Source organism: Melanerpes formicivorus, unplaced genomic scaffold, assembly GCF_026170545.1.
Source record: "Melanerpes formicivorus ecotype bairdi unplaced genomic scaffold, bMelFor1.0.p_v2 SCAF_6, whole genome shotgun sequence".
Lineage (NCBI taxonomy): Eukaryota > Metazoa > Chordata > Aves > Piciformes > Picidae > Melanerpes > Melanerpes formicivorus.
This window is the reverse complement of record NW_027142358.1, coordinates 8,898,680-8,925,949: the sequence shown is the minus strand read 5'-3', so window position 1 is coordinate 8,925,949 and position 27,270 is coordinate 8,898,680. Positions and strand designations below refer to the sequence as shown.

General features: G+C 59.0%; 2 protein-coding genes across 2 annotated transcripts; one reads left to right on the top strand and one right to left on the bottom strand.

Moving 5' to 3' along the window:
• Positions 1-1,079: 1,079 nt before the first annotated feature.
• Positions 1,080-7,242, top strand: LOXL4 (lysyl oxidase like 4). The gene is given in 15 exon segments (XM_068139572.1): positions 1,080-1,234; positions 1,236-1,605; positions 1,806-1,984; positions 2,138-2,349; positions 2,955-2,993; positions 3,107-3,323; positions 3,463-3,646; positions 3,913-4,067; positions 4,345-4,512; positions 4,719-4,881; positions 5,012-5,255; positions 5,518-5,633; positions 5,731-5,867; positions 6,074-6,185; positions 6,310-7,242. Coding segments are annotated over 15 exon segments (2,484 nt in total). The 5' UTR covers positions 1,080-1,117; the 3' UTR covers positions 6,381-7,242.
• Positions 7,243-8,310: 1,068 nt separating this feature from the next.
• On the bottom strand, positions 8,311-22,609 carry R3HCC1L (R3H domain and coiled-coil containing 1 like). Its single transcript, XM_068139571.1, has 7 exons — positions 22,571-22,609; positions 15,327-16,780; positions 9,606-9,781; positions 9,424-9,494; positions 9,210-9,305; positions 8,887-9,027; positions 8,311-8,709 (listed from the first exon to the last, which is right to left on the bottom strand). Exons 2-7 carry the CDS (start codon positions 16,764-16,766, stop codon positions 8,654-8,656), a joined length of 1,980 nt encoding a protein of 659 aa, XP_067995672.1. The 5' UTR covers positions 16,767-16,780; positions 22,571-22,609; the 3' UTR covers positions 8,311-8,653.
• Between the last annotated feature and the right edge of the window lie 4,661 nt (positions 22,610-27,270).

Sequence of the window (27,270 nt, the reverse complement as noted above, 5' to 3'; positions counted from 1 at the left end):
TCGGGGCAGATAGGGGGGGGATCCCTCCCCTCCACGTGCCAGGGATGGGAGGGCTGTGCCTGAGGACCCTTGCAGCCATCCTGTCTCAGGGATGTCCCAGGTGATGCCCCGTGCTTTGCAAGGACCCTGCTCTGGGTTCCCAGTACCATTCTGCAGCCTTCCCTGATCTTGTATCCTCCAAGTCCTGGCACAGCAGTCCCAGGCACCACTTGATCCTATGTGTGGGATGTAAAGGGGTGTCCTTTTGGGGTGTCTCTAGTGTTGCAAGTTGTCATCCCCAGAAAATCCCTGCTCTGCCTTGGCTGGGCGCCAGCCCCATAGTGTGATGGTGCTTGGGGTAGGAGGGTATACCTGCCTCAGGGCATTGGATTTATTCCTGGCCGGAGGGGGGAGGGGGAGAGAGAAGGGGAGGAGGGGGGCGGGGGTATCCCAGGGAGTGCATGGACTTCCCGAGCTGGTAGGAGGGACAGGAGATTATGCAGGGGCGCGTTTGTCCTAGGGTGGCAGAGGAAGGCCGGGGAGGGGGGTCGAGGGTGAGCAGGATGTAGAGCTAGGCTCCAGGCACGGTGCGGGAGGGGCTGGAGCCGGGCTGGGCAGTACGGGCCTCCACCCCACCCCGCCACACCATAAAAGCTGCGGCAGGCGGTGCTCGCCTGCAGGAGAGCCTGAGCGAGCAAGCACCTCGTCCCCTCGCTGCTGCCAGTCTCACACTGCTGCCTGTCCCGCACCGTCACCCCCTACCAGGGTGAGTGCCGGGCATGGCCCCGGGAGAGGAGGGGTTTGGGCACCTGGGAGGGGGATGTGCAACAACTCCACTGATGCTCTGAGTAGGGTGCAAGGGGAGAGGTAGAGTGATAGGAGACAGAGGCTGGGTGTGGAGGGAACTCTGGAGTCTGTCACAGGATTTAGATGGGGGGATAAAAGGAAACTGTGGGGCTCCCACCCACAGCCCAAAGCTGTGGGGGAGCCGGAAAGCAACCAGAGCAGGGCAGTGTTTGTGGGGCTACCGTGACTGTGAGAAGCCAGCTTTGTGATTGCCTGGGAAGGCTGTGCCAGGGTTGGGTGACCCCAGAGAACGGCAGGGGTGGGGGACTGCAGCTGAGCCGCGGGGTGGTGGATGCTGCAAGCTGTGTGTGGCAGAGACCAGCTCCTGCATCCCCCACAGTTCAAGGACAGGGATGTCACCATCATGTGTTGGGGGCATCATATCCCTCCACCATCCCCCAGTTCCTGGGGCACAGGGGGCTACAGCAGCACCCCGCAGCCTGTCATGGTTCCTAAGGGCTCAATGTTGGGCTGTCCCCAGGTATCCCCCTCCCAGAACCACGATGGTGGTACGTATTGGTTCGAGCTCCATCCTGCTGCTGGTGCTGCTGCTGTGCTGGGTGGTCCCCAGCGATCAGGAACCGGCCCAGGTGCAGCTGCGGCTGGCGGGGCCACGAGGACCAGCTGGGGAGGGCCGGCTGGAGGTCCTGTACCAGGGGCGCTGGGGCACTGTCTGCGACGATGGCTTCGACTTCCACGCGGCCACCGTCGCCTGCCGGCAGCTGGGTTACACCGCAGCCATCACCTGGACACATAGTGCCACCTATGGCCAAGGGGAAGGTAGGGGGCAGGTGGGAAATGGGGGAGGGAGCATGGCAGGACGTGCTGGCGAGGACGGTGTCTTTAGCGCTGGCTGGGAAGACCTGGGTGGGAGACTGCAGGCGCAAGCAGCCTGCTCTACTGGATTGTGCCCATGGTGCTGGGAAGGGAGACGGGAACCTCCCTAATGGTGACTCCCAGCCCTGAGTGTGTTCCCTCAGGTCCCATCTGGATGGACAACGTGCGGTGTGGGGGCAGTGAGGGCTCCCTGGCAGAGTGCACCCACAATGGCTGGGGCACCAGTGACTGCCATCATGGTGAGGATGCTGGTGTGGTGTGCTCTGGACAGCGACTGCCCGGTGGCCTTCCCGAGGTCACCACCTCTGGTCACCTGGGGAAGGTAAGTCGGAGGCCATACAGTTCCCCTGTGCCCAGCAGGGTAATACAGTGATGATTGGAATAGATCTCTCTGATCCTTGCCCTTGTCCCCATTTTGAACACCCTGCCCTCAATGTTGGAGCCCCCATGCCCACCCTTGTGCCCACCACACCAGGTCTCGGGGCTGAGCCTGGAGGAGGTGCGGCTCAAGCCCATCCTGGCACGGGCCAAGCTGAGCATGCCAGTGATGGAGGGTGCTGTGGAAGTGAAGCACAATGGGCGCTGGAGGCAGGTGTGTGATGCTGGCTGGACCAGGAACAACAGCCGTGTGGTCTGTGGGATGCTGGGCTTCCCCCGGGAGAAGCAAGTCAACATCAGCTTCTATCGGTAGGAATGCAGGACACCTGTATCACACCTGTGGGGCATGGGGGGCAGGGTGCCAAGCTGGACATGCTGTGGGGACAAGAGACTGGAATGTGTTGGGGAAGGGATGTGAATGTGGATGAATGTACAGTGTTGGTATGGCCTGGCTATGCCTGTGTTGCCTTCCTGGGATCTTGATGAGGGCCTCAGGAGAAACTAGGGAGCTGTGGGACCAATCACCAGCCACGGCCAGCAATGTGTGGGTGGGAGGAGAGGAGACACAAATGACTCTCAGCCCCTCAGCCTGGGTCTATAAATACAGCCTATAATGAGCCCCTGCCAATGCCAGGAATCGTGCAGTCCCGCCAGGGCATACAGCACATCTGGCCTTGGCATGGTAATTGCCAGTGGGGAGGGCAGGGGGGGTGAAACTGGATGATCTTTAAGGTCCCTTTCAACACAAACTGTTCTATGAATCTATGAATCCATGAATCCATGTCGTGGGAGGACTCCATAGCTCCAGCTCTTGCACAGGGTGCTGGGAAAGGCAGGGATGATGATGTGGGGGATTTGGAGCCCTGCAGGATTGGTATGCCTCCCACTGATGTCCCTGTTCTCTGCACCTGCAGAAAGCGCTGGAACATGAAGCTGAAGGACTCCAACTCCAGGTAGGCTTGGCCCTGAGCAGGGCAAGCTGGGTGGGCACCAAGCACCTGTGCTGGGTGAAGGAGATTCTCTGGCACCCAAGATGACACTGGCCCTTGCTTGTCTCCCTCAACAGCCTGAAGACCCTTAGCCAGAAGAACAGCTTCTGGGTCCACAGGGTACAGTGCCAGGGTGCAGAGCCCCACCTGGGCTGGTGCCCCATGCAAGTGGCCCCGCTGAGCCCCCGCCAGCACGCCTGCCCCCACGGCATGCATGCCATTGTCAGCTGCCTCCCTGGCCCTGCCTCCCAGAAGGGCAAGGGCAAGGACAGGAGCAAGACCTCCGCTGGAAAGGTGAGACCTAGCATAGTCCTGCACCCTGTCCTATCAGTGGAGGGTCCTGGGGTAGGGCAGCACCCAGCCTCCCTGTTTGCACCCATGTCCATGGTGCAGGCGAGTGGCTGTGTCCTGACCAGATGCTCCCCATGCCCAGGTGCTCCCTGTGCGGCTGCGAGCAGGCACCCATGCTGGTGAGGGCCGGGTGGAGGTGCTGCGCCACGGGCAGTGGGGCACTGTCTGCGACAAGCAGTGGGACCTGGCTGCAGCCAGCGTGGTGTGCCGGCAGCTGGGCTATGGGACAGCAAAGCAGGCCCTGGTGGGAGCCCAGATGGGACAAGGTGAGAGGAGGGCAGCACGGCAGACACTTGGGGCACCATTGGTCTTGAAAGAGTGTGATGGGTAAAGTCCTTGGTTTACTGGGTGCTGCTGGAGCATTCTGGGATGTCCAGGCACCTCCACACTGCCCTGGGATAGGGCTCCCTTGTTCTCCTGCCATTGGCACTGTTCCCATAGAGAATGCCTAGACCAGGGGAAGGAGGGTGGGGGTCCTCCCTGCTCCAGAATGGGCATGGAGCAGGCAGCACTGATCCTCCCTCGGCTTCAGGCCTGGGGCCCATCCACCTGAGCGAAGTACGGTGCACTGGCCATGAGCGCTCCCTGGGCGAGTGCCGCTTTCAAGATGCTGAGCAGAGCAGGTGCCAGCACGAGGCTGATGTTGCTGTCCGCTGCCACATGCCCCATATGGACTTCCAGAGCCAGGTGAGCCCCTGCCCCTTTACCTATCCCCTGTCCCTCAAGCTCTGTGCCCGGTGTGGATGGTCAGAGCAGCCTCGGGGTGGCTCAGGGAATGGTGGGACACAGAGAAGCATGCTCATTGGGGTCTGAATGATGAGCCTTTGGCAAAAGTGGGTTTGGAGCGAGGAAAGGAGGAAGGGAAATATGAGAGAGATGTTCAGCTGAATGCATGGGGCTGCAGCACTGGGATGGAGGGTGGGGATCTGCCCAGCACTCTAGCTCATCTTCTCTCTGCCTGCAGGTGCGTCTGGCCGGGGGCCGCAGCCCCGAGGAGGGTGTGGTGGAGGTGCTGGTGCCAGTGCAGGGGCGGCTGCAGTGGGGTTCGGTGTGCGGAGCACAGTGGGGGCTGAACGAGGCCATGGTCGTTTGCAGGCAGCTGGGGCTGGGCTTTGCCAGCCACGCCCTCCAGGTGAGTGGGATCCTAGACTGGGGCCTGAGCTGTGAGGAGTCCAACATAGCATGGGTGTGGCATTGCTGGGGTGTCTTGGGTGGGACAGCCCAGGGGAGCAAGCCCTGGTGGCAGTGCTGGAGCAGAGGAGCTGGCAGGAGAAGTGGAGGGGGTACTCACAGAGGGTGTGAAGGCTGGTCCAAATCCTGTGCTCCTTCTCTGCCCAGGAGACGTGGTACTGGGCAGGCAGCCCTGATGCCACCCAGGTGGTGATGAGTGGGGTGCGCTGTGCCGGCACCGAGCTGGCCCTTCAGCAGTGCCAGCACCATGGCCCTGTCCACTGCCCCAGTGGTGGTGGACGCTTCTCGGCAGGGGTCACCTGCACTGCTCGTGAGTACTGGGAGTCCACAAGGTACTGTTGGGAGGGGGCGCCCCCAGCCTCCTGGCACAGAGAGTGGAAGGGATGGCTCTGTGGGCTGGGGATTGCCTTCTCCAGCACCAGTGATCCCTTCCATGCCAGATGCCCCGGACCTGGTGATGAATGCCCAGCTGGTGCAGGAGACAGCCTACCTCGAAGACCGGCCGCTGGAGCTGCTCTACTGTGCCCATGAGGAACGCTGCCTCTCCGGCTCTGCTGACCACATGCAGTGGCCCTATGGCTACCGTCGCCTCCTCCGCTTCTCCTCCCAGATCCACAACCTGGGCAGAGCTGATTTCCGGCCCAGGATGGGGCGCCATGCATGGACCTGGCACCAGTGCCACCAGTGAGTGGCCTATGGGCAGAGGCTGGTAGGGGGCTGACCCCTCCCTAGGCCAGGCAGGGCATGGTGGCACCCATCCCACAGAGGCTGGCCCGCCTTGGGTAATTGGCAGCATACATGCTGGCACTGTCATTATGGCTTTTTTTGGCTTCAAGGCTGTAATTTGCTCAGAGCCTCTGGGTGCTGCCTGGTCCCTGGGGCGGCTGGGCTGGCCATGTGCTCCTTGGCCAGATGCCAGCCTCATGCCCAGTCCCTGTCCCTGCAGACACTTCCACAGCATTGAGGTCTTCACCCACTATGACCTGCTAACACTTAATGGCTCCAAGGTGGCTGAAGGGCACAAGGCCAGCTTTTGCCTGGAGGACACCAACTGCCCTGAGGGTAGGTGCCAGCTGCAGAGCGGCTAGTGACTTCCCTGTCCTGCTTCCCAAGATGGGACTCTGCCTCTGCCCTCCTTCACCTCCTCTCCCTCATGCAGGGCTGCAGCGACGCTTTGCCTGTGCCAACTTTGGGGAGCAGGGGGTGAGTGTGGGGTGCTGGGACACCTATCGCCATGACATTGACTGCCAGTGGATTGACATCACCGATGTACCACCAGGCAGCTACACCTTCCAGGTACAGGGATGGAGGGGTAGAGGGACCACTGAGCCACCAGAGCTCAGATGTCTTCCATGGGCACCATCAGCAACCCTTCACCCTGTATACTGGAGTGCTGCTCTGCACCCCACAGTGTGTGCCATGGCTCTCCCTGCACAAGGTACAGCTGTGTTCTGGGGGAGGGGGAGAGCAGTGCCCCCAGACCTGCCCTTCATTCTGTCCAGGTGGTTGTGAACCCCAAGCATGAGGTAGCTGAGTCAGACTTCTCCAACAACGTGATGAGGTGCCAGTGCAAATACGACGGACAGCGCATCTGGATGCATGGCTGCCACACAAGTATGGAGGGCTGGGAGCAGAGTGGGCAAGACAGAGGGAAGTGGTGGAGCTGGGGGTGCCAGAGCTGGGGGTGCCACTGCTGGGGGGGTCCCTCCCCACCCACCCACGCCATTGCTCTCCCCAGGTGATGCCTATGGTGCCGATGTGGTGAGCGATCTGGAGCGCCGGGAGCGCCTGGCCAACAACCTCGTGTAACGCCTCCAGCATCAGCATGGTCCCGGCAGCGCTGCAGGGCAGCTCAGCTCCCTCACCCCAGACCCTGTAACCCAGCAGCACCAGGCTGAGCTCAGGGACTTGAAGACTTTTATTTATTGATGCTGCCACAGAGGATGGCAATGAGCACCAGGGCCAGCAGGGAGCACCCAGAGATGTCCAGCCCTGCATGGTGAGCAGGACCTGTGAGAAGGGTCCAGGTATCACAAGAGCCCTCACCTCTTTGGCTCCAGTGCCCCCCTGTACAACTACCTCAGCCTGCCTGCCTGGCCCCCACCCCAGCAGGCTCAGGATAGGCCCTGGCCACTGCTATCTATGCACCAATCCTGTCCTCAATAAAGGTGCTGTGTGATGGGAGAGAGATGCTGTGCTATGGGAGAGGAGGTACCCCCTTATCAACCCCCACCATCCTCTGCTCCTTCCTGTGTGCTCTTCCCCACTAGGACCACAATTCCACATTCCACCCAGGAACAACCTCAGTCTAAGCAATGTCTGCCTGGCCAGGCAGTGTCTCTCCTGCCACCCAGAGCCACCAGCTCCCTGGCTGCCTGCCTGTGGCTGGTGTTGAGCAGCTTTGGTTCACCACCAGTGGTCCCCACAAGCCAGGGCACCCTGGCCCTGAAGTGGCTGACTCCATGCACACAAAAGGACCAGGCCAGTTCGGTGACAGTACAGGCCAGCAGCCACCCCACTGGCCACTGCATTCGCAGCCACCACGCAGGGCTTTCCTAGGCTACCCTGGAAGCTTCCCAGCCCCAGGAGCAGGGATGGGGCTGCTCTGCCCCTCAAGGACCTTGCTCCTGGGCAGAGTGGGGACACCATGCCCTTTCTATGTTTCCTTCCTCCTGTGGTTTCTACTACATTTTTTTGAAAAATAAATAAATGTGAGTGTCACCAATCCACACTGCCCAGCACCCTGCGCTATCACTCCTCTCCTTGCGTACCCCTGCCCATCTCCAGCCTGCCAGCAGACACCAGGTTAGGGGGCTGCAAACACCTGCCTCAGCCCTGCACAGCCAGGACGGGCTGGGTTGTATCCACACGTGACAGTTCCCACACGTGGTGGGACGGGTGTGAGGTGCTGGAGTGGCCCATGGCCAGGAGCCGTGGCGAGGCATGTGCCGGCAGAAGCTTGCTCCACCGTGGTCAGGCTTCAAGCCACGCCAGACGGTGGGTAAGATGCTTTCCACATGAGAGCAGCTTCTCGCCTTGGAATTTCCCCTGGCTGAGCCACGAGTGGCCAGGATTGGCAGCCAAGATGTCTCCCAGCTGGCAGAGCTGCTGGCGCAGGCAGCCACTGCTGCGGGGTCGTGACCGGCTCCGCCGTCGCCAAGCTGGGGGACAGCCAGGGGACACGGGGCAGCTACACGAGCCTTTCAGTGCAGGCTGGGCTGAGGCAGGAATGATCAAAAACACACAAACCTCTGGCAGAGGAGGTGGAAAACCACCATCCCTTGACAGAGCCCCACAAACTGCATCCCCAAGAGTCTGGAAGGACTACAAGGCAGGAGAGCTGGGGCACCCAGAGCTGTTTTTTGGGTGTTGAGAGATGATGTAAAGCAGAGGAGCCAAAGGCAGGTCTGAGTTGCCTGCCTGCCCAGGGCAGGACAGGAAGCTCCCAGCTCACCAAGGCCAGCCTCAGCCACATCACAGTCCTCTGCAGGGCCAGGAACGTGGCCCTGCCCATGCACCAACAAGGACCCTGCTGTTCAGGGCTGCAGCTGCTCTGCAAGAAATAAACAGGGTCCCTGCCAGCACATTCCTGTCTGCTGCCTCCTGCCTGTACCCCCCACCCATCCACAGGGGACGCCCACCACCTGGGAGGGGCAGACATCCCCACAGCAGCAGTGCAGCCCCCAGCACACAAGCCTCCCCAGCACACAGGAGCAAGGAAAGCCACAGCCAAGCCAGGCACAGGAAAATACCACGGTATTTATTATCAAAATAAAGGACAGAAACTCTCACTTGCAAGGCCCTCTCAGGTGGCCAGGGCCACCCCACACAGACCCATGTGCTTACTGCTGAGGTCCCCATGTCCTGTTGGCTACTCCTGTTGCAGTGGGCAGCACTGGGAGTCCTGCCCGACAGCATCCAATTGCCCATGTCCTGCTCAGCCCTTTCATTGGAGCAGCCCACTGCTTTGTGGTGCAGGATCTGTCCCAGCTCTTGGATGCAGGGTGCCCTGCCTGCCCAAGACAAGCAGCTCAGGCACCCCAGCAGAGGTCCTAGTGAGGCTGAAGGTGCAGCCTCCCAGCTCAGTCTCGGCCCTCCCAGGCATCCTCCCGCTGCTTGTTCTCCAGGCGCTTCCTCTCTGTAGAGATAAGAGGGTCAAGCCCACATCCTCATCACCCCATGGACATCCACTTTCCCATAGAGGTGGCCAGAGCCCACCCCCATGCAGTCCCCTCCCACCTAGCAATTTGTGAGAAGGAGCATCCATGAGGAGGGTCCCTGCACACCATAGCACCCCAGAGCATCCATATCTCACCCCGGGCTTCTTGCAGCTTCCTCCGCTCGGCATCTCGCTGGGCTGGCGTCTGGTTGCTGCGTACCCCCAGAGCACCAATTACCAGCCGCCTGGCCAGGACAGCCGACGTTTCAGGGCGCTCCTTGGCCGGCTGCAGGTAGTCTGGGTGAGCAGAGATGGGGGACGTAAGTAGAGGCATCCCAGGAGGGGTGGGACAGCTGGCAAGGCTCTGCGACACTTCAGTGCTGTGGAGCCGCTCTGGCTGCTCCATTCCTCCCCAGTCACGGGGATGAAGATGCAGAACAAACACCACAGCACAAGCAGCATGGGACAGCATCACTTACCAGCATAGGCCCTGGCTTTGGCTTTAGAGGCACGGGTAGCCTGGGAAAGAGGGCGTGTCTTCACCATCAGGTGCTTGGTGCTGAGGGCATCAGATGCTGCAGGGAGAGAGCAGAGGTGTCTGCACGTGGGGCCAGCCCCACGCCCAGAATTCAGCCACAGGAGAGGCAGAGATGCCTCCCCTCTGCACATCCCCAGCCAAACTGGGAGCAGTACCTGTTATAGGGCTGGAGAAGATGCCCAGGGCATGTGTATCATCCACCCACTTAATATCAAAACCTTTTTTCCTGCCAGAGGGAAGCACAGTAAGACATCAGCACCAGGTGGGCAGGGGTCCAAAGGAGACCCCAGGCAGGGGACCCCCAGCACTGGGGACAGGGCATTGCCAGAAAACTCACTGATAGCTGCAGAAAACACGCATCAGGTCCTCGGTGCGGAAGTCTGAGGGGAAATCATAGATCTCGATGACATGGGGCAGCTCAGCATCGTTGAGGTCTGGTGGGGTGGGCTCAGCCCTGTAGTAGTCAAAGCGGGACGACTGCTGGCTCTCACGGTGCTTGTCACCCCCTGAGAGCTACAGGGGTGGAAGAGGGACAGCACTGAGCAACCCATGCCTGCCCACCCCACACCAACTCTCGATCCATGGCAAGTGCTCCCTGTGAAGTGCTCTGGCCCCTGCACCCTCCCCAGCACTGCAGATGGATCCCTGCTATTAGGAGTTACCCACTGGGCCCCTCACACCACGCACTTGCTTTTCCTATTACCACCACCCCTTCACTTGCCATGCTCTGCAGTCCCACCAGGGATGTGGTAGGAATGGCACCAGTGACACAGCATGTGCACGCCCCAAGCACAGCCCTCCTTCCATAGTGATGTACTGACCCAAAACAATACACCAGAAGAACAAGAAGAAGCATGACAGCAAGGCCAGGAGGAAAGACTGACGTCTGCCTACCATGCAGGAGCAACAGTCTCAGCATGCTCTGACTGCAGCACATGCACCAGAGCAGCCCACTGGCACCCCAGATGCCAAGATGGAAAAGCCAATACTCCCATGAGGAGCAGGTTCTGCTGGTTAATCACTTGTGCCACTTAAAAATGTATGCCTTATTTCTCATTTGAACTTGCCTGGCTTCACTTTCCAGCCAGTAGCTCTTGTTCTGCCTCTCCACAGCCCTCAGACCTGCTTCCCCTCCCCACAATGGCACTTGCTTAAGCTGATCAGGTCCCTTCTCAATCTTCTTCTTGATAAGCTAAATGGGTGGTGCACATTTATTATCTCACAGTGGGGCACTTTCTCCAGCCCTAAAAAATGATGGCTGTAGTGCCCTCTCATTTCCTCTCCCATCTCTTTCCCACAGCCATGACACAGGGCTGCAGCCACCCCTGTTCCACTCTGCCCTGCAGCATCCATACAGGTAGGTACCACTTGCTGCAACTCTGCTTCCCAAACTGCACCATGTCCACAGCGGAAGGGATTCACAAACCCGCTCTAGGCCAAGCACAGCCTGAAGCTGCCAGCAGCTCCCCAGCAGCCCCTAGAGCATGGGGCTGGTGCAGTGCTGGGTAGCAGGTACATAACTCAGCCAGGTTCCCAGTTCAATCCTCCAAGTGCTCATAGCAGAGCACACCGTGGCTGGAAGGTTAGAGACCATAAATCCCAGCCAGCTCAGTCAATAAAAAGTGCTCATTCCGACAATTTTATGGGGAAGATGGATTCACGGCAGGTGAGGGGGTGCTGCCCGTGTGGCTGGATGCCGGTGGAGGGTAGAGCTGAGTTATGGAGTTCACGGGACAGGCTAGCAGTGTAAGCTGAGTCGCCTGCCCGGCCACCATCACCCATTAGCTGAGCATACCCCTGCGGGGCAGCACACTCATCCAGCATCTCCCGGCCACTCAGGGCAGGCAGAGGAGCCACCCCCAGGCAGAATGAAGCCCTGCAGTGCCGCTTGAGGGAGCAGAGCATCAGGTAATGCCAGGCGCCGGAAGGATGATTAGAGAGCAGGAGTGCAGAGTGCTGAAGCGGTCCTTGACCTTCACAAATCACCGAGTGTGGTGGGGCGGCAAGGACAGCAGCCGTCTGGCAGGTGGGCTCAGCTGCGCAGCAGGCACAGCTCAACAGGTCCTCTCATGTGGCCAGCCTAGGCACGCAGGGTGCCCACAGCCTCCCAGTCATGAAGCAGGGCATGGAGTGGGAGCTGTGGTACAGCCCCCAGCCCTGACAGACACCTGGCACTGGGAAGGGTCTGCTGACAGACGGTGGAGGCAGGAAATGAAGCCTGTGCATCATGCCTCACTGCCCTGTAAAGATGTACTCTTGCAGGAGCACATTAGAGGGGCCTGTGGCCACTCACTTACCCTCCTGCTCACTCGCTGAGATAGCACCTCCAGTGCTGGAGGAGCAGAGCTGGGGAATTGCCCCCAGTACACATGTACCATGGCCCCAGCACACACGCACCATGGTGCCCCCTCCCATGCACCGTGGCCCCCAGCACACATGCACCATGGCCCACAACACACTCGCACCATGCCTCCCACATACATGCACCACAGCACCAGCACACTCGCACCATGGCCCCAGCACACTCGCACCATGGCCCCTACGTACCATGGCCCCCAGCATACTTGTACCATGCCCCCCACACACCACGGCCCCCAGCACACTTGCACCACGCCTCCCACATACATGCACCACAGCCCCAGCACACTCACACCATGGCCCCAGCACACTTGCACCACGCCTCCCACATATATGCACCACAGCCCCAGCACACTCGCACCATGCCCCCCACACACCATGGCCCCCAGCACACTTGCACCACGCCTCCCACATACATGCACCACAGCCCCAGCACACTCACACCATGGCCCCAGCACACTCGCACCACGCCTCCCACATATATGCACCACAGCCCCAGCACACTCACACCATGGCCCCAGCACACTCGCACCACGCCTCCCACATACATGCACCACAGCCCCAGCACACTCACACCATGGCCCCAGCACACTCGCACCACGCCTCCCACATATATGCACCACAGCCCCAGCACACTCGCACCATGCCCCCCACACACCATGGCCCCCAGCACGCATGCACCATGGCCCCAGCACACTCGCACCATGCCCCCCACACACCACGGCCCCCAGCACACTCGCATCATGGCCGCAGCACACTCACACCATGGCCCCAGCACACTCACACCATGCCCCCCACACACCACAGCCCCCAGCACACTCGCACCATGCCTCCCACATACATGCACCACAGCCCCAGCACACTCGCACCATGCCCCCCACACACCATGGCCCCCAGCACACTGGCACCATGGCCCCCAGCACACTCGCACCATGCCCCCTACACACCATGGCCCCCAGCACACTCGCACCATGGCCCCAGCACACTCGCACCATGCCCCCTACACACCATGGCCCCCAGCACACTGGCACCATGGCCCCCAGCACACTCGCACCATGCCCCCTACACACCATGGCCCCTAGCACACTCGCACCATGGCCCCAGCACACTCGCACCATGCCCCCTACACACCATGGCCCCCAGCACACTCGCACCATGGCCCCTAGCACACTCGCACCATGGCCCCAGCACACTCGCACCATGGCCCCTAGCACACTCGCACCATGGCCCCAGCACACTCGCACCATGGCCCCTACCCACCATGGCCCCCAGCACACTCGCACCATGGCCCCTAGCACACTCGCACCATGGCCCCAGCACACTCGCACCATGGCCCCTAGCACACTCGCACCATGGCCCCAGCACACTCGCACCATGGCCCCCAGCACACTCGCACCATGGCCCCCAGCACACTCGCACCATGGCCCCCAGCACACTCGCACCATGGCCCCAGCACACTCGCACCATGGCCCCCAGCACACTCGCACCATGGCCCCAGCACACTCGCACCATGGCCCCCAGCACACTCGCACCATGGCCCCCAGCACACTCGCACCATGGCCCCCAGCACACTCGCACCATGGCCCCAGCACACTCGCACCATGGCCCCCAGCACACTCGCACCATGGCCCCAGCACACTCGCACCATGGCCCCTAGCACACTCGCACCGTGGCCCCCAGCACACTCGCACCATGGCCCCAGCACACTCGCACCATGGCCTCCCCTCCCCCCTGCACTATTGCCCCCAGCACACTCGCACCATGGCCCCCCTCCCCCCCCGCACCATCGCTCCCAGCACACTCGCACCATGGCCTCCCCTCCCCCCTGCACCATCGCTCCCAGCACACTCGCACCATGGCCTCCCCTCCCCCCCTGCACCATCGCTCCCAGCACACTCGCACCATGGCCCCCCCCCCCCCCCCCCCGCACTATTGCCCCCAGCACACACAAACCATGGCCCCAGCAGGCTCACACCATTGCCCCCAGCACACACACACTATGGTCCCCAGCACACACACACCAAGGATCCTGGCACACCATGCTGGCTGATGGAGAGTCCACCAAGCCTGCAAGGAAATAGTCAAAGTGCTTAATTATCTTCTGTGTTCAAACTGATTTCTACTCTGAATTTGTCCAGTTTCAGCTTCCAGCCAATGGATCTCGCTATGGTGTTTTCTCCTGATAGATTAAAGAGCTGTTCCCTATCAGAAATCTCTCCTCCACACAGAACATCATAAATCTTGCTCTCTGCTGGCTATCTGCAGCGCATAAGGATTCAGCTGCGTGGATGAACACTACTAATTTTCTTGTCCTTTTTGTTAATTAACAAAATTTTCAACTTCCCAAGAGCCTGTGCCCCCTCTGAACGGTCCTATCTGCCTGCTGAGAGCTCAAAGGGCTTGGGAAGCACCAGGCTTAACGTGGGAACCTGCAAGGGGGTGAGGATAGCAATTTTAATTGAAAAATCCCCTTTTCATTTCTTATTCACCCATTTTAGGAAGCTCCTCAGAATGCTCAAACTTTGCTCAGAGCTTGTGCACGAAGGAGCTAATGCAGATGCTCCAGAGCTGTTCAGTTAGCACTGGCACAACTGGGCTGCACCATAAGATGGGCCCTCCTTGATCTGCTTCCCCAGCAGGGCCAGGCAGCTGCTCCACTGTGCCTGAGGACTGAGCTGTGCCCCCAGTTCTGCTGCACAGAAAGCCAGCACCATGTAGAGCAGCTGCTCTCAGAGCAGCAGTGCTGCCCTCCTCACACTGGCACTCAACACAGTCTCCCAGATGGAGAGTGGGAGACCACAACCGAGGGGAGCACAGCCAGCCAGGGATGGAGTATCCAAAGCTCTTTCACATCACCCTTCAAGCAACCCCAAAAGTAAGCTCTGTGTGCCCCACATCCTGTCCCAGACCCATGCTAGGCTTTGCAAGTGTACACCAGCCTAAGCACAGCCACAAAGGACAAGGTGCCCCTCAGTAAGGATGCTCAAGTTAATCTTACCCCTTCCCGGAGGCCGCTAACAAAACCTAATGGCTACTTCACACCCTGCTTCCAACCTGAGGTGGAGGAACACTGACTGTAACAATATGAGCACTGTTTGTTACTTTGGGCACATTAATGTTGTTTGGAAAATTACCCATTTGACACTGCTGATTTAAAATGCAATAAGGGACACCCAGCCTCACTGCAGGAGCTGAGCTTCCCATGCAAACTGCAGGAAAAAGCCATGGCTCTGGATGCTAAGCCGCTAACGGCAGCAAATCCAGCGGCACACACGCAGCAGGGGATGGTCATGAGCCACAGCTGGTTAGGAAGCTGCAGCTCTGAGGAAATCCCATTGCTCCTTCCATGGGAGCCCATACATCTCAGCCCATCTCTCTGTCACCAGCCCCAGTTTCAGAAGGGTGCAGTTGCAGCTCACAGCACGCCAGCAGGTTTTACCGTTGCACTTCAGGTACTAGAGACAGGAGATCTCCACAAGCCTTTACCCAACCCGCAGGACAGGACCCAGCTTGGGGGTACAAGTGGAGGTCCCGGGTGTTTTGGCACTGCAGGTAGCTCGTGCCCATGAGGATGACTGGGAGTGACAGCACGCAGACAGATGCATCCCCAGAGGACCCTCACAGATCCTGTCCCCACATTCCAGCAGGCAGCAGCCACCATCCCCACAACCCCCGCCCCAGGCCTGCTCAACAGACATACCTCCTCTAGCAGACGTGGGTCCAGGCAGTCCCCATCATCGTTGAACAGGGCATCCCAGCTCTCCTCAGCACCCAGGCTGGCCTGACTCAGAGACCCAGCACTGGTCTTTTCTGCCTTTGGGGAGCTGCTGTGGAGACCTCCATCTTCTTCCTCAGCCTTCTGGCCACACCAGTGCTGCTGTGGTGTGCCCATGTCCCTGTCTGCCCCCATTAGCTCCTCTGCCCAGGCCTTGGATGAGAGCCCCTCTACGCCATGGCACAGCAGCTCCAGAGGTGATGGGTGCTCATGGCTGTCTATGGGTGCACCCTCCCACATGCTGCTCACCAGCTCCTTACCAGCACCAAGTGGGCTACTCTCAGCCCTGGTGGTGCCATCTGTGCAGGCAGAGGTGCTGCTCATTCCCTCTGCAGCAGGCACCAGGTCACCCTCCCCACTGGGATGCCAAGCACCAGCACTGCTCTCCTCCTTGCCAGGTGGGAACTGGCATGAGCTGGTGATGCCCTGCTTTAGGGTGCTCTCCCCTGGGTGCACTGTAGCTTGGCCTGTGCCACCCCTAGAGCACCTGGGTTCACAGCTGGCAGTTCCTGGTGTATCCAAGGCACTCTCTCTGGCAGGCTCAGACATGTCTTCCTCTGGTACCTCAGCAGCACATCTCTTGCTCTGCCCTGCCAGGAGATACCCCTCGATCCTCCTCTCCTCCTCCTGGTCTTTTGGACATGCAACCTCCCATGGCAGATCAGGCACATTGCCCTGGTTGCCCAGCCCTGCCAGCTGTAGGACATCCTCTCCTGGGCACTGGGAGAGGTCCCCATATGGATCCAGGGTGCTGTCCCCTACATGCTCTGACACGCCACTCGGCCCTGTCTGAGATGCTGGCACTGGGCTTGCATGGGGTGTTGGGCTTGCAAAGTCACCCCTAGGCTCAGCAGTAGCCTCCATGGTCCCAGAGTGGACACTTGGTGGAGATGGAGGGTCAGTCTCAGTCCTCATCACCTGGTGGCCATGGCTGAGCTCCCCAAGTCCTTCACCATGGGATGCTTTGTCCTGCCCATCCGAGGGCTGGGCAACAGCTGGATCCAGGCATGGCTCCCAAATGCTGGGTGATACCCTCAGGTCCTCTGGCACCACAGAGAAGCTGCCTCCCGGTCTCTGGCAGTGCCCAGCAGAGGCTGCCTGTGGATCTTTCGGACTGGAATGCACCTTGCTCTCCTTTCTCACCACTCTGCCCATTTGTGTCCTGCCATGGGGGCTTCTCCTCTGTCGCTCACCACTGCCCCGGCTAGCGTGCTGTGGCAGGTGCTGGTTCTCGAGCTCGTGGTGGTGTCCAACCAGCGTGTCCCCTGCCGCTTGTGCTGCTCTCTCCCGTCGCGCTTTGGGCACGTAGAGGGCCATGTCAGGTTTCCTGAGGCGTGGCCGGCCGCCACCTGCCTCCTGCTGCATGGTGCCACTGCTGCCTGTCAAGAAGAGACAGTGTCACTGCCCGGCCTGCATCCCAACAGCCCCGCAGTCAGGCACGTGGTGGACAGCCCCTGCCCAGGTTGGTGAGCTGGGGCCCCAGCCTAGCACCCACCCCTGCTCTCACGGCAACTAACAGACAGCAATGGACAGTGGAACCCCAGCTCTGTCCCTGTGGTAGCAGCTCTGCAGATGGGCTCCACCCACGGCCCTACAGCCTTCCATGGGGTGTACTGGGCTGGGAGGAAGCGGAGAATCCTCACCAGCATCACTTTAGTGCCTGTTGCATTCTAGCAGCTGCTGCCTGGGATCTCCATCCCAAGGGGCCAGTGGTGGCATTCAAAGCAGGACACACAGCACTTGCGGCATCTGTGCACTAAAAAACCATGGAGAAGCCCACAGCAGTGATGGAGCACCAGAAACCAAACCCCAGCCGGGGGACATCTCAGCACAGGACCATGGCTGCTGCCCAGGCACGCCGCAGCACTGCTCCCTTGCTGCCCCATCCCGGCAGAGATTTATTTTTCATCATCTTTGGCAGCAGCAGGCACGCTGCACACTGCCAAGCCCCCCTGCCCCTATAAATATGCATCAGGCAGGGTTTATGGAGACGGATGGCGTGGGGGGCTGAGCTGTGGTTGAGGGGAAGGCAGAGTGGGGCCGGGCCGGGGCCCCATGATTAATCACTGCCCACTCTGTTCAGGGGGATTCATCAGGGGCCGTTGTCAGGTAAATCACTGGAAAAACACCTCTTCAGTAATTAATGTGAAGTGACGGATGGACAGCCCCCGGGCCCATTAATCTGGACCATCAGCGCCGACTGAGATTATGAATGTCAGGATGCATAAACTGCCGGCGGATCAATAGGGCCAGGAACCCATCCAAGGCTCTCATTTCCGAGGCACCTCCGGTACATTATCCTCCCTTCCACGCAGCCCCCGGCTGAGGCGCGAACGCTCCCCGTGGCCCTTCACCGGCAGCCGGCAGCGGTGCTGGGAAGGCGAGGGGAGGCCAACCGCTGGCTGGAAAGCGGCCGGGGCTGCCCGTGCCACTCAGCATCATCTTCCCTCCTGATGGATGGATGGACAGACGGCTGCCTCAGTGTGATGGATGGGCCTCTCATGTCTCTCTGAAAACCGCTTGCAAGCCCAGGAAGGGCAGTGCTCCCCAGCATCGCTATGGTGATCGCGCCTGCACCTCATGCCACAGGCGCTGCTGCCCACCTTTGTGGCATGACACAGAGGCACGGGCACCACAGTGATGCTGGGCAGCATCCCAGGGCTTCCCCAACCATTTTTCTGTCCCTGCAGCTCTTGCCATTTCCCCCCCACCCCCCACCCCTTTGATACACTAATTTTGCTGGCAGAACAATCCCCTTTATCTTTATCGACCGTAAGAAAAGAACGTATCCTACAAACCCTCCAAGGTCTGGATTAGTCATTTTTCAACACAGAGGCATTATACATTTTCTCACCGAGCAGCAGCCCAGGAGCTGGATGGGAGGGGGCACTGGGAGCCCCACTATGGCACCACCATTTCCAACCAACTGCACCAAAGCACACTCTACTAAAGTACTTTTCCCAGCCGAGCCCAGAGTATCAACCTATGGGACAACATCAAACAACTGTGGAGGTTGGGCAATCACTGATCCCCCAAGGTTTTGCTTCCCTAGAATTTTCACCACAGGGACCAGCCAGGGGCAGCATCACTCCACACACATCCTGAGTCACCTCCAAGAAGAGCCTTCATACACAGGATTTATGGGCTCCTCGAAAGCTTCTTGTTCACCTTGCTTCACCCTCCAAAGCAGATGGTGCAGCATTAACCAGACGGCTGGTGCTAGGAGCATCCTCTCCCCACACAGCTTTGTCTCTGCCTGCCACATACTGCTGGGGAGCAGCAGGTTCCCACAGCACAAGAAGCAGCACAAGGTGGTGGCTGGCCCACGCTGGCAGGGATGCTGCAGCACTTCTTTTTCTCCCCACAGGGCTGCAAAGCTCCTGCCCCCAGCCTATTACACACTTCATCGATGCCACGGCCATGCGTCGGCACCAACTGATTTCATGCTCCAAGAGGCAGAGCAACAGCCCTGGCTTTGGGTCTCATTCACACTACACTGGGCAGGGCAATCCCGCCACTTCCAGACTCCAGGACCAACCATGGCCTGCAAAGCTAGGCAGTTATAAGCAGTGCATCCCTAGATGGGCCCATGCCCCCCTAGAAGCTGCCCAGGTTTTCAAACCCAGATACCATTGCAGGACCAAAGGTAGGCTCAGACTGGACATGCCACTGTACTGTGGTAAAAGTGACTCTAGGAACACTGCCCAGATGCCTGGCAGATAATGCCCATCAGCCCAGCACAACACAGCCTGGCATGGCCAGGGAGATAGTGGAGTATCAGCCACAAGGTGGCCAGAGCTCCCCACAGGCACAGACTCCTCTCACACCGTTCCCAGGAACACGTTGCTCACGGGAAGATTGTGCTCACAGCATGAGTTTGTGAGCAGCTGCCCAGGCAATATGCTAACCTGACCTTCTCCTCTAACAACCATCTGCACTACAGATAGCACCATTTTCTCCCTAATTTCTCTCCCCTTCATGTCCAGGGAAGGACTTCATGAACAACAGCAAGACAAGGCTGATCACGTCACAGACCCTATTTCACCCTGCACAGTGCATAACCAAATCCCTCCATCTCTCAGTCCCTGTCCACTAAGTGAGGACACTTAGAGTACAGCTCAAATGGCAAAGCCAGAGCTTCCATCACCTTCTCCCACTGCAGGCAGAGATGCCAGCCACAATCTGATGCAGGGAAGCTGGGGATGGGCACGGATGCTGGGCTGCAGGGCTCACAGGGAGCATGCCAGTTCCCGGAAAAGTTTTGGTGCCACCCAGCGCCCTCCCAGCAGGCTGCCGCATTTCCTGGCAGGGAGTTGTATTTTTAGCCTTCGAGGTTTCTAATTCCACTCAATCCATATGCCTGTCGATAGAGCAGATAACCTTAAAGCCTTCACAGTGAACGGGGATGGAGCAGGGGACCAGGGACAGCACGCAGCCTTGCCATGCAGCTTGTGCACCCACAATGTCACTCTTTACAGCCTGCCACAGATTGGGCTCTTTGGAAGGGGAAAAAAAACTGTACAAACAAGACTAATACAAAGGTAGGCACAAGGAGATGCTAAACAGCCCCTCTGGGGAACCCACCGCTCACAGGACTCATCCCATGCCAGGCACGTGCCATGGCACGCTCACTGACTGCACAACACTAGCACTTGGCAGCCCACCTAAGGATTGTCACAGCTTTTGGCTACCCTGCACCTCTCTTGCTCTCAGCAGAGCTGAAAACCAGCCTCCCCCCAGATCATGCAGCAGGGAAGGACCTGGACACCTGGTGGGGAGAGGCAGAGCAATGGTAAGAACTCAAGAGCCACCAGCACAAGGCAAAGCAAAGCGCTTCAGGAAGCTGAGAGTCACATCCCATCCAACACCTGCTTTCAGCCCTGCAGGCTCTAAGACGTCCCTGTCCCCTGTTGGCAGAAGAAAGCTGCTCTCCAGCAGCTGGAGCAAACGCTGGCTGTGCGAGGAGGTGGCAAAGGCATCAAAGGCGCTGAGAAAAGAGAGAGATTTCATTCATGCATTTCATTTGCGATGCTCTTAGGAGATACCTGACACAGCTCTCCTTATCTTTTGAATAAGGAGATACTGGGAACAAAAAGGGGGGAACGTTTCAGATAGCAGGATTTGTAAGTCAATAGTGTCCCCTCGCAGCTGCAGAAGGGAAAAGGGACAACAAATCAGAAGGAGTTAACATTTGGAACACTAAGGGGAATACAAAGGACTTCACAAATACACCCAGGCAGAATCAGCACAAAAGTGAAAAGGTCTATTAATAAACAAGGAGAGAGAGAAAATTAATGATGGCTCAAAAATAAAGATGACTCAAAAGAGCAAAATTACTGTTTTTAACCAGAAAAATGCAAATGAGGCCTCACAAAAACAGCTGCAGGGAAAGCAAACCCAGCATGTCCACACTGACTCAGTCACCTGGCTAGCACGGCCTGCTGACACACAGGCAACACCAGGAAGAAACCAGGGCCCTGGCGATGGGCAAAGCAAACCAGGTGCTGATTTTCTGGGGAGAAAAAAAAAAGGCACTACATCTGGATCCAGGCACAGGGTAAACCCTGTGCCCATCCCTAGCACAGAACATAACATAAGACAGGATCCTGAACATCTACCTGTGGAGTGTGGATGAAGGACATTGCTTTGCCCAGTGGGAGTTATTTCGGAAGAACTGCTGAGCAGAGCTTTTGGACAAGGCAAGCACCACATAATTTAGATGAACTTCAGAGTATTGGTTTATGTCTCCCAAACTTTAACTTGAATAAAACAATCATAATTGAATTTGCTGATGACACCAAGCAGAGAGGTGTTGCAAACACTGGCCAGAGCAGACATTCAAAGGATCCAAGAAATGTAGGCAGGAAGCACACAAGACCCAGTCTAGGAAAATTAAGGTAAAACAACCCAAAACAGGTACTTGGTGGGCAGCAGCAGCCTGGAAAGCAAGGGCCACATGTCCACGGTACATTCAGATCAGAACGGAGGTGACCCAGCTGACCACCCCAAAATATGCAAGGGGCAGAAGTTAGTCACTGGTATGGTGCCATGGCCCACACTGGAGCTGTGACAGCCTCACAGCAGGCAGCATGCAGAGCCCTGCGCTTATCATAAAGGATGGGACACCGAGAGCGTGAAGTACCGGTGAACAAAAACCCAGCAGCCAGGAGCACGTTTTATGAGCCATGGGAACCTGGTGCACCGAGAGCCTGGAGATGCCACAGGACTCCCTCCCTTTGAGCGTGGCCCCTGACTCGGTACGCTGAGGAAAGTTACATGTAGTCTGCAAGGTGCCAGGTTACCCAGGTGTTCGGAGGGCTGCAAGCCAGCGGTGACGGGAACAGGCTTGGGAGAGGGCCTGGGGCTTGGGGCGAGGACGTGGGGTAGGGGTCACGGGTGGGATACCGGGATGGGGGACAAGGGAGTCACATGGCGGGGGTGGGGGGGAGGTGGGGGGTGGAAGGAGGGGCGGGAGGGTCAGACCAGGGACAAGGGATAGGGGATTGCGAGACAGGGAGCACAGTGTGCGGCCCGGGGCCCTGTACTGCTGTGCCCCTGCCCCCAGCACCGTGCTGAGCCAGGCCGGGCTGCTCTAGGCCCCGCCGCCTGCCAGACCCCGCTGTTACCAGTGGCTTCGCCGGATCCCCCGCCGCTCTGCTCCGCGCCGCCGCTTCCGCCGCGTCAAACCCGACCCGCTCCGCCCCGCCGCGGGGAGCGCCGGGACCTGTAGTGCGACGGCGGCGCCCGCACTGCACCCCCCCCCGCCCCGCCCCACGAAGCCTCGGTGGCTGCCCGTGCCATGCTGGCACCTCCATGGCACAAAGGGATCCCCGGTCCTCATCGCGTCCTCGAAACTGAGCCCGCCACGGGCAGCCCCGGTGCCAGCGCTGCCCATCCTCCCCCAGGCACTGCCAAGGAGCCGGGGCAAGGGGACCGAGGGCAGGGTCCTGCGTGGTGGGGCGAGCACGGTGGGCGCAGGGATTCAGGAGGGAAAGAGACCCCCTCGCCCCGGGTGACCCCACGAGCCGTGGGTTTCCCGCTCCCGTTCTATGTTACACAGTAGGGAGCAGCGGCGCTGGCTGCGGCTGCCCTAGCTGGGCCGGCCGACACCCGCTGCCGCCAGGGGCACCGGGGGAACTGCCAAGGGCTGGGGCACTCCCGGGCCTCACCCCGCGCTGCTGCCGCCGCCTGCCCAGACAGCGGGCGGGGGAGGGTGTGTGCGCCCGGCGGGTTTGCTCTGCTTCCTTCCTGGGGTTCGGCGAGGAGCAGCCAGCCTACGCCGCAGAGCATGCGCGGAGCGCGGCTCGGGAGACGGCGGGGGGAGCACTCGAGGGACTCGCGTCCGCTGCTGCTGCGGAGCTCTCCGAACCGCGGCCTGCGGCTGCGATGAAAGGATAGGGCAGCGGGGCTGGGTGGGTGGCACGGAGAATGCGGGTAGCCACGGGGTTTGCTGTCACTGTGGGCCAAGGAGAGACCAGGGCCGTGACCTAGCTGGCTGGGGCACAGGGCTGACGAGGCATTGGGCAAGCTGGTGCAGCTGCCCTGGTTTGTCTGGCAGATGGAAAGGGGGTTTCTGTGCCACCACCACTACAACGAGCTCCCTAAGAAACCAAAGCTCTCCAATGCCATTCCCAAGAAGCTGTTATCCAGGAAGTCTCATGGTGCAGGTGGGGGAGGGGTGCATGCCTCCTGCACCATCTGTAGATCCTCACACGGTGTGCAGCTGCTGAAGGATTGAGAATCACAGCAGCTTCCTGCCACCCTAGCAAGATGCCCCTGAGATACAGAATGAGGTATCAATGCATGGGTCTGTGCCAAGCATATTATCCCTTCTCGGGTGCAGCTACAGGGCAGGGACTGCTGATGCTTGAGGTCTGGAATGCCCTGAAGCACTCAGACATTACTGACTGCCCGGTGTGGGTCCCAGCCCACAGGGACTCAGCACAGAGGGTTCCTTAGCTGCAGGAACCTTGTTCTTCTGTGCTGAGTAGTGAACCCAAGCCATAATGTGTTTTGATTTTCCCTTTTTAGGAGCAGATGTGAACACGGCAGCACCCTGTGAAGGAAGCTCTGCTTCATTATCGCAGTCCTGTGGGATCACTCCTGGGAAGGGAGGGCCAGGCAGAGCAACCCTTGGTCCAAAGAGTCATTGAGGGGTAGGCTCATCCTGCCCCAGCTGTGTGGCCCCATGCAGCACAAGGAAGGCTCACACCAAGCAGGACCACCTAGCGCCCCCCCACACACACACCAGGGAGCAGCCTCTGGCTGAGGCTGCCATTGGCACACAGGGGACCACGGTCTGTCTCGCAGGTAATCGATGGCAGCAGATCCTGATCACTTTCATTATTATTATTTTCTTATGCATGTGCGCACAGGAGATTTATTGCCAGCTACAGAGGCAAGATCAATTATTCATGTTATAAATTAGAAAATGATTTATGTTTGTGGGAGGCCAAGCAGCGTGGAGCCCCTGGCCACGTGGGAGTTGGGTTTGTCTGGGAATGGCATCAGACACCCCCTGCCAGTTCTTCCCCAGCCTCTCTGTCCCTGCTCTGCCCTGAGTGTCCCACCCAGGTGTGCCCTCATCCCATCACAGCCTCAGGGTAGCCCAGGGACAAGGAGCACCTAGACTTTCCCATTCAGTCAACCAACGTGCCCATGGACAGAGCCTGAGGAAGACTGGCGACTGTGGCAGCTTGGTCACCCTGGTTGGTGCAGCAGGGTGATGCTCCATGATAGTTTCCATGGCAGCAGCAGCATGGTTGAAGTGCTGAAAGTATGGGCTGCAGAAGGACCCCCTTGCTCTCCTCTGCTGGAGGCATCCTCACATGTCCTCTCCAGCCCCGACAGCTGTCTGTGCTTCTGCCTCCTACAAGGGACAGCAGGGACCCCTCCAGACTGCCACCCACAGGCACAAGGACTAGTTGCTCTACCGACAGCCACCATGGTCCTGAGAAAAGAGGGGATGGGTGAGGGCAATGGGGTGACGTAAAGGCACCCTGCTTGCACCAGCCCCTGCGGCCAGCTACCCCAGAGTGGAGCTGCAGGGCTTTGGTTGGACACTGCCTGCCTTTTCCTGTACTAGGTAGGTCTCAGGGGTCCTGAGAGTCTTCCTAGGCATGGAAATCACATTTCTTAGTGGCTGACTGATGTTCTGTGCAGAGCAGGGTGGCATTGGGCTCCCACTGTTGCCCATACAGGGGCAGGGGATGGCTGTGGCTGCTAGGTCTGCCCCCAGCCCAATCATGCTCCGGGCACTCAGTACACTGGTAATGGGAGCTGCGGCATCCCATGGCCCTGCATTGAAGGTTCCAGCATCCGTGTCCTGTCTTCCTTGGTGTCCTAAAACTCACCACCCATGTCATACAGCCAGTGGGAGCACATGCTGGGAGCTGAGCAGGCATTCTCTGCTGATAGCCATGGCTCCTCTTGCTTTGCAAGAGTCTTGATCTAAAGTTGCCATGTCTGTGCCTCCCAGTGGAGTGATCCAAGAGTGCTGCCTGGCTCTCCTTGTCTGTTCATCTGCAGCTGCATCAGCCAGAGCCATGGGGAGCACAGGCTGAAAGAAGCAGCAAGGGAAAGAAAGGAGCTATCAGCGGCCCCAGATCTAGGTCTGATTGTAGACAAGCTATGCATCCGTCTCCTGCTCGTGTAGCATCCTATGCAAGGCTGAGTCCTGGGCCATGGGATGGGAAAAAGTGGCAGCATGGGGCGACCTTAGCTCTACTCTGGCTCCCTGAGCAGCCTTTTCTCTCCTAGCCATGCCTTCAAACCCTGGAGCTTCCTTCCAGCTGCCAGAGAGCCTATCACCCCTTGTGACTCTCAGAGCTCTCAGGAAGCTGAGAATTTGCTGGCTCAGCATGCACAGACAGAGGTGTTAGGAGGAGCAGGGGTTTTGGCTGATGCCCCTGGCTCCCTGCCAGCCTGTGAGCAGGAGGAACACCAACAGCTAGGGATGGTCCAGGGACAGGGAACCACCTTACACTGGGGTACCAAGGCTGTTGCAGCCATGTCAATCCCCAGCCAGCCCTGAGGATCCCCTGGAACCACACACAGTATGCAAAAGAGTTCCTAGTTGCTCTGCCCTGTCTCTAAAGGAGCCAGATAACCTGGGGAGCTCAGAGACCTGCCAGTATGGCCCAGGACCCTCCAAGGTGTGATCAGCGGGCTTAACATTGAAATACCAGGAAATAAATGAGTTATGTTCTGGGCCCAAGCATCACCTCAGGTGCCTCATTGCACCCTGGTCCTAGGGAACCTAATTCTGGCCTGTGCTTGAGTGAGCATCCCTCTGATTTATTGCTGCAGAGCAAATGCTCACAGAGTGCTTTTGGCTGAGAAAAGCCCTGAGGAGCTGCAATGGGCACACAGGGGCAATGAGAGTTGCCTGTCAGCTGCAGTGTGGTAGGAGCACCCACAGCCCTCCACCATGTGCTCAGCCCATGGGGAGGGGACTGCAGAGAGCTTGGGGCTGGGGTAGATTAGATCTGTTTTGCATTATTGCACCAAACACCTGGGGACTCAGTGGCTCGTGACAGTGCTGTATAATGTGGGCAGCACTTGGTGGTTCAGGCAGGCAACAGTGCTGCCAGTAGCTTGTGGGCAGGGGCGTGATGGGGCCATGGCCCCGGTGGCGTGGGCTGCCTGTGGTGAGGGAGACAGGGTCTCTTGCTCCCTGTTTCCCTGCACACCGTACAGGAAAGAGGCATGGAAGACAGTGCTTGTGCTGCAGGAATCAATACCGCTCCGGGAGCAGCTTGGGTGCTCCTCCCTGCACTCCCAGGAGCCTGCGCCCAAACGCCTCTCTCCCTGAGCTATCGCTGTTGTCTCCTCGCTATTCATGTTTTCCAGCACTCTCAGCAGGACTATGCAGCAGCACAGGATGGCCAGTGGCAGCCCCAGGGGGCTGAGGAGATTGCTAACATGAATAGCCCGACTCCTTCAGGAGACGGGGAGTAAGCAGAAGAGACCTCTCGGGGGGGATCCAGGTTAAAAATGACTCAATGTAGCCGCCTTTGGCACTGTGTTGCAGCCCGCTCCATCATGGTCCACCCTGACATGATCCCTAGATGGTACCAGGGCACCGTGGCTGGCTCTGGCAGGCAGAGATGCTTCCAGCAGGCAGTTTCTCCCCGGCAGACAGCACACAGGGATGCAGAGACTGTAAGCAGCTTCCTATCTTGCCCACTGCTAGCCTTGGCAAGTGCCACTGTGTCGGATGACAGTCACTGCCTCATGGCAAGGAATCCAGCTGCTTTTTTAGACCACAATTTGAATTGATTAATCAACAGGATCCGCTTGGAGATGATAAATCTTTCAGGAGCCCTGGCAGTGGATACTGAGTTGGGCAGGCTGGGCATCCCCCTGTATTCCTGCAGCTGCCCAGAGTGCATACCCCGCCCCATGGGTCCTGTCAGCCTCAGCCAGCTGCTGGCAGTGCCCCAGGTTTCCTGGCAGCCTAACACTGTTCTACAGTGGGGATGGTGCCCAGGTGGGCTGGAGCCTAGCCTACTTCTTCCACCCTGCTGATACCCTCCAGCTGTTGAGTCTCATGCCTGTGCTCCCTTTGCAAGGGACTCCATCATTGCTGGCCAAGAAGAGCTGATGGTCCCTGGCTCCAGTGCAGTACTGGATAGGTCGCCTCTCAAGGTGTAGGGTAGGGCAGTCACCAGGCTGAGTGCTGGCAGTGATGCACCTCCAGGCCAGCTACGGCTACGGAATCCCATCGGGAACAAGTCCCGTCTGTCCCATGGGGACAAGCCCTGCAAAGGAATGGGGGTCTGGCCTCATTCTCCCATGCCGTATCCCATCAGGTAACACGGGAAAGCAGGGATGGGGACTGCAAGGCGGGAGATGAGTGCGGGAGGAT